We start from the raw sequence: 7,449 nt of genomic DNA on the forward strand, positions 1-7,449 counted from the left end.
TCCATCACCATGACGGTGCGAAGTGTCAGCTGCAGTTGCATTTTCTCTGGCAGCCCTAAGCGCCTAGATCATGCGAGGCTTAACACTTATCTGGGCCCCAGAAGTTTCCTTCCTAGGTTCTGTGAACAAATTTTTTTTCTTAATTCCTTGAGTTTGCATTTTCCTTTGGGTTTCTCTCTTTTTTTTTTAACTTTTTAATGTTTTTTATTTATTTTTGAGACAGAGAGAGAGACAGATCATGAGTAGGGGAGGGGCAGAGAGAGAAGGAGACTAGAATCGGAAGCAGGCTCCAGGCTCTGAGCTGTCAGAACAGAGTCCGACGTGGGGCTCGATCCCATGAATGTGAGATCATGACCTGAGCCAAAGTCAGAGGCTTAACCAACTGAACCACCCAGGCGCCCCTGGGTTTCTCTCTTTCAAAGGAAATTTTTCCCATCAAGAGTTTTGTCACACATCAAGCCATCCTTCTCTTTCCACAAGCTTTATTTCTCTTTCCACAACAAATGGAGAGACTTCCTGGTCCCCTTTTCACAGAGCAGCCTCTCTGGGTTCCGGTTACATGCAGGAGTCTCAACTTACCCTGGATCTCACCAAATGCCCTGTTCGTCTGGACTCTGGAGACACCAACACCTCAGTCCCAGTCTTGCAATGTGGTCTGTATCTGATGTTCTCTTGAGCCACACGGCATCTGGCATCTGAGGATTTCTTGACATCAGCTTTGCATTGAACACATGTTGGTGTTTTTTAGACTTGGTACACTTTAAGGATCCACATTAAGCTTGTCCTCCATCCTGTGTGAGGTCTCCTTGTTTTTGACATTAAAGAGCATTTTTCATGCTAAGAAATCTTACTTTTGCATTACGAATTCATGTATCTATACATAATTTTAATTGCCAATTCAACATCATTGAAAGAAGTTTAAAGTGACATCACTTCAGTTATTCATCACAACCACATCCACATGCATTTGGGAAAGTACATCCATGTTTGAAATGTGTTACCTACATGGTCCACAAGACAGTGTGTAATGCCTGTGTCATTTGTAAAACCTCTTTCAGTCACTCAACAGCCTCCTCAGGTATCAACGGTGGAGCTACAGCTTTATTTTAGAAATGCTATAATAAGTCCAAAATATATTAATAGATAATTATACTGTTTCAGATTAGTTTGTGATTTTTAAGCAAGATCCTTGGTTCTTATTATAGGAGTTGTAATAATAGGTATTTCCAATTATATTTCATTTGCTAATTGAAGCAAAGATGTGGAAAGTGTAAGAATAAGTTCTTAATTTGAGATTTATAATGAGAATCATTAACCTCATTGTGTTTCTGACCTTTCAGTATAGTATTAATACCTTACACATTTGTTAGGGGGATAAAAAGTTATAAATGATAGGCCAGGTAAAGTTGGAATTTTACTGCTTTTGACCAAAGGTCATTCTAAGATTTAGAGATAACTTTGTGAGTACTGTGTGATCTTTAAAAAGTTATGAAATATAAATTTTAAGAAAAGAGAGAGAGATTCTGTGAGTGAAACTAATTGATGTTTCTGGAGTGAGTGTCCAAGTAATCATTGATCAGTATATTACCATTTAATTTCACTTAGTGTATCTAAAATAGCTCGTGCTCCATGTTGGACTTCAAATGCATTTCTTTTAGTTCTGGATTTCTTGCATAAACATTGAAGAAAGTTTCCAAAATCTAATATAAGTTTGAAAACTACAATTTTTATAGTAATACAAAAGAACCATAAAGTGCAATATGTCATTTAAACTAATTATTCTCAGACAAAAATTATTTATATAAGTAAAGAAAAGATTTGTTGCTAAGTAAACAGTAAATAAATGACCTTTTGTAAATCTAAATGAACAAATGAAACCATCGATTTAGAAGAACCTAACGGATATAGTCACCATGTCTTCATTTACTATTTCCTTAAATTTTGGTTTTCATCTTGAATTATGCTCAACATCCAGATTTTTTAAAAAAGAGTTTGTATTATTATTACCAATATATTAATTATGGACATACATTAATATGTTTATTTTGATGATACTATGGAAAACAGAAACTTTTCCTTCCAAAGTTTTCAAAATAAACAGAAGAGCAAATTAATCCCTAAATAATTTCTAGTGAAATAAGGATAAATAGAAACACCAAGTAACAAACCATCCTGATTGTTTATTAAAATACTCGTAAAACTCCTAAAATGTAAATAATCATTGTAGTCCTCATGGGGGAAACATAACATTTTATTTGTAGAATACATAACATTGTAGAAAATATAAACTCATAGAAGCCTACAGGCCCCATGCGCTCTGCCCGGGTCTTTGGGTTAGGCTCTAGAGGTAGCCACTCATCATGTTCCCTTAGCTGAGTATCGTCTCAAAGAGTTTGCACAGAGGACAGATTCAAGGGGACAGAATTGAAATTCAACGCATGTTTCTTGAGTATTCACCTGTCATGTGCCTTTCAAATGCCCCTTCAGGCAATGACAGAACTTAAACAACAGAACTCAAAAAAACCACAAGGAGTAAACGATAAAGTGTACCTAGCAAATCAAACAGAGTTGGTCGGCCAACTTCCTAGATACGAGGAGTTGCCAACGACCCAGAGGTCTGGAAAGAAGGGGAGCAGAGCTTTCAGAGATAACCTCTAAGGAGCAACGAGTGAGACTAGTCTGGTTGGGGAACAAAAGGCCCCAGTGGTTCCAGGGTACAGTGTTGCAGAAGGACCTGCGCCCAGGCCAGGGAGGCCCTGTTGAGACTTGAGTGATGAGCAACCACAGATCAGGACCCATGAGTGTGGACAATGAAAATAGGAAGGCAAAAGTAGAGACAAGGAAATTATTGGCTGCAGTAAGCTGATGGCTTAGACTAGGTAGGAAGTATGCAAAATGGCGGAAAAGGAAATCAGGATTTTCTTGGAGACAGAATCAACTGGAAAATGATAGAGTGAATACAGGACTTGGAGGAAGGAAATCAAGGATGGTCCTCAATGCTGTGGTATGGTGTCAGGAGGTCCAGGGTCAAGTGTGTTATGTAATGAGAACAGAAAAGAGACTTGAGGGCTGGACGACATGAAGGTCACTGGTGACCTGGGAAGATACACCTGCAGTGGAATGGTAGACAGGTGGGCTGAAGAGAGAACAGGAGTGAGGAAGCACAGACAACTTTACTGTGGACAAGTGGAAACGGTGCACAGCCGGCAGGAGCTCTGCAAAAACAGAAAAGTACATTAAAGAGAAGTCAGACATATTATTAAACAAAACACACATGATATCTCCCGTTTGGAAATGGAAATTCAGAGGATTTCCCAAGCCTAGGCCACATTCTTCATCCAAAACAACATTATAATAAAAAGACGAACCATAGAAAATATTCAAGCAGTAAATAAACTTGTAATACAAAACAAAATTCACCCTGTAGCCAACAGAGAAATATCTATACTATTTCAAGTAGTTTGTGACCTCAAAATATACTGACAAGTTATTACCCCATTAAGGCAACAGATCTACAATGATATCAGATATGCCAAATAGTTGACAAATGGGTCAGAAGAAGAACTCACAGGAAAAGAATTTCTGGTAGAAATGAACTGCTGTGGTCAGTGGGCTCATGGTTAGAGATCTAGAGATAATCTTTTCTTTCTCAATTTCTCCCCCTCAGTTCTTTGTTCAATTTTTCTGCCCCTCAATTGCTTCTTCTCTCTCTCTCTCTCTCTCTCTCTCTCTCTCTCTCTCTCCTTTATTCTTTTTTCCATTGCTTTTCTTTCTTACCTTTCAAAACTTCTGAGAATAAGAATTGTGTATGTGCAATATTTATTGTTTTAAGACATATTGTGAAATGGGAAGGAAAAATAACATGCAGCTTTAAGCTACTCAGAAAAGATACTGTTAAAACATAATGTCAGAGGAAGAAAGGAAAGAAGAGGGTAGAAAAAGATACAACAGACAAACAAGTTCCAGCAATATTAGTGTTTGAGTAGACTAAGACAGCCTGTGTTAGTAATGATAAAGGGGATGGAGACATGAGGATCAGTGGAACAGTCACCAGGAGATGATAATAATACTGAATCTCAATGTGCCTAACAACATAGCCTAAGAGGCAGGGTCATCTCTGCAACCAGAGTTTAGGTTAAGATTCCAGCAACCCCTCTTACTTGCTGCAGACCTTAGGCAAGTTATGAACCTCTTAGTGCCTCGGTGTCTCCAGCTGAAAATTGAAATACTGATAATACTTACGTCTTAGAGTTGTTATAAGGATCAAAAAAACAGATAGACAGAAGTATTTGCAATAGTTTCCCATACCAGAAACATGGTTTTTTTTTTTCCATTGCTATTGTTAATGTTGTTGTGTAAGAAACATAGCAACAGAATTCCAAGAGGAAAAACTGGCATGCCAACAATGTTAGTAGGAGATTTTTAATTTGCTTCTCTAAATGACATAAACTTGTTTAAAAATGTTTTAAATATACATAAGATAACCACAATAAAATATTTAAACAGGGTGTCTTATATTTCACATCATTGCAAAAGAACAAGTGAGTAAGAAAAATACACATTTTAAAAAACATGCAAAAGAGAAAGAAAAAAAATAAATGTAAAGTAACAACCAGGGGCCAAAAAATAAGATTACAGAATTAAAACTAAACAGTGATAAATGTGAATGACTTAATGTATTAAAGTAAATGCCTTAGATAACATTGAAGGGTTTAATAATTTAATAACTAAATTTAATAATTTGCCCTTTATAGGAGACATATGTACAATGTGACAATGAGCTAAAAGAAAGAGAATTAGAAAAGCATCAATAATATAGAAAAAATATAGTACAGATGACATTTTTAAGAAGTTAGGCTACAATGTAAAGTTATAGATAATAGCATTGTACCTTTTAGAAGCTGAATGATGTAGCAACATTTTTTAATTGCACAAAATAGTGTTCCACAGTGTCTTCAGATACACAAAAATACCTAAGAATGTTGGGCTAACATATGTATTCCATAAAGTTTTAGTGTGAATAAAGTAAATTCGATGAATATACAAGGAATATAAAATAAAATTGATGTCTGTATAAACCTCCCTTTGGGATTAATTTCCAAGGTCAATCCAAGAGAACATCTAGACATTCAACTTCTGACTCCCTATTTCCCTCATTGGCTGGGTGGTCCATGAGCAGACTGAAGAAACCACTTGGGAAACTGCAGGACATTTGATTTACCCAGATCTACGGTCGATACTTGGAAATGTGGTCGGAGGGTTACCAGTCACTCATACCCAGAGACAGGCAGGCATGTGACCAGAGACTCCAGAAAGCTGGGAGAGAGCTGGAAAGTATAAAAACCTCCTAATGGAAAAGGTCTTGCTGGGCTCCTCATTTAATAATAAGGTGATCTTGGGAAGCTGGGTGCATTGATAAGGACTTGAAGACACGGGAAATGGACACCTCTTACTGGAAATGTTGTATCCTTTGTTCTGTAACCGTGCTGGGTCTGAGTCTATTGGCTCCTCTCCATTCATGATATCGCCATCCCTTCTGTCACCTTGCAGGTAGCAAGTCAGGTCATGGATACTCTAGACAGTGAAGGACCTGGGCTTGAACGAATCTCCTGCAGCTCCCAACACATCAAATCTTTTCTCAACCCCAGAATTTTTGTTTCTCTTCCCCATTGGTGCCACATATTATTGGAAAGGTCAGGACAAGAAGGCATGGAGGCATCGCTGAGGATGAAAACTGTAGCAGTGGAGAAACTGATGTGTCTCTGTTCCCAGATGAGGCAGGCAAGAGAGCCTGGGGTCTTTTGATTCTGAGATATCTTGACAGGACCAAGATGCCACTTGTCATGCAGGTTCCAGGGGACGTTCATGCAATCGGATTTTATTCCTCATTCTCATATTCGCCAGGTCCCGAAAAGACACACTTCACAAGAATGTATCCATGTGTGGTCCCTATTAAATTCTTGTTAGAAATTCAGATGCTAATCATTTTTCAACTGTTTTTTTTTTTCATTTCACTCTTACATATCTCTTTCAACATATGTGTGATGGACTTCTTGAATTCTTTTCAATACTGCATTTGTGCCAAAGAGTACAGTATTAATGAAGAAACCCAAACCAAATACTAAAATGCTCCCAGTGTCGATTGTGTATGGTTTTAACCTGTTAAAAGTGAAGGGCAGTGACTGTGACCCTCTTGCTCATAGAATAAAGACACCATGGTGCCCGTCAGGTTGTGACATGAGTTGCTTTATAAACTTTCCCAGAGTCCTGGAGAGCGCGCTGCCCTAGGTGGCGGTCAGCTTCCCGACTGCTCAGGCCACTCTGCGCCCTACTCTTGTCTTCACCTGAAACTTCTTCTCTCTCCTTTCAGGTAGAAATTGAGAAGCTGGATTACCATCATTATTTGCCTCTGTTTTTTGAGGGGCTCTGCGAAATGACATTTCCCTACGAGTTTTTTGCTCGACAAGGAATCCATGACATGCTGGAACACGGGGAGGCCAAGATTTTTCCTGTCCTTCCACAGCTCATTATCCCGATAAAAAGTAAGTGAACAGGTGAAAAAGCATCATTCAGCCTATAAGGTGCCGCTTTTTGACAACCTGCTAATTAAAAAATAAAACACAGCAGACTGACGCTTTCCCCAGGGCCAGACATCCTGATCTATGATGTCCCATTAGGTTACTGCACGGAAGCCGAACCACAGAAAGAAGCTAAGTTGCATGGGGTTGATACTAATTTAAAACGCTTCCCAGTAATGACCCAGGCGTTAACATTAATTTATACCTGCAGAAGTAAAGTATGTATCTTTGTATTAGACGCCACCACTAACTTCCAAGTTCTTTAAAATGCCATCCCTAAGTTTTAAATTACAATATAAACCCAATCATGTTTAGTTTCTGTTAAGTAGTAGGATTTACAATTTTAAGGAAAAAAGTCTAGAATGGAGAAGAATTACTGTTACTAAATATTTGAATTTTTTTATCTGGGAAACTCTAGAGTGACACTGTCATCGACTCCATCTCTTTGTTTATAGAGTGAAATGTTTTCCTTCTGTGGCCAGATTCTCTAGGCATGAGTCTCTTTGGACGAGTGGGCTGAAAAAAAGCCCCCTCCCAAACCGTTGCTGAGATTTGTGCGCATGGGTTGGCCTGTAATGGCTCCCAAGCGAGACCCAAGTGACTTTGGGTCCAGTGTCCCCAGGTTGCTCCACAGCCGCCATTGACCCCTATAATGGAGCCATCGTACGGGGACGAGACTCCAGGCGGGGACAGCCGGCCTCTCAGGTCTGCGTGGCCAGGCCTCCACCATCCACCATCACGCCCCGGGGTCTGTGTCACCGGTTGTCTGCTGCCGTCGACAGGAAGCAGAGCGGTGGCGCTGAGGGCGTCTGGAAGAACCCCACCCTCGCTGTCTCCCGGGCGCCCTTGCCATGTGCTTTGACCAAAACAA

At 39.3% G+C, this 7,449-nt stretch overlaps 1 protein-coding gene across 1 annotated transcript in view; it reads left to right on the forward strand.

The window, feature by feature from the left end:
* PACRG (parkin coregulated) overlaps positions 1-7,449 on the forward strand; it is a 474,436-nt gene that overhangs the window by 245,087 nt on the left and 221,900 nt on the right. The window contains exon 3 of the mRNA XM_029945168.1: positions 6,371-6,542. Coding sequence (XP_029801028.1) covers positions 6,371-6,542 — 172 coding nt within the window. The remainder of the gene's footprint in view (positions 1-6,370; positions 6,543-7,449) is intronic.

This window comes from Suricata suricatta, chromosome 7 (genome assembly GCF_006229205.1).
Source record: "Suricata suricatta isolate VVHF042 chromosome 7, meerkat_22Aug2017_6uvM2_HiC, whole genome shotgun sequence".
In the NCBI taxonomy this organism is placed as follows: domain Eukaryota; kingdom Metazoa; phylum Chordata; class Mammalia; order Carnivora; family Herpestidae; genus Suricata; species Suricata suricatta.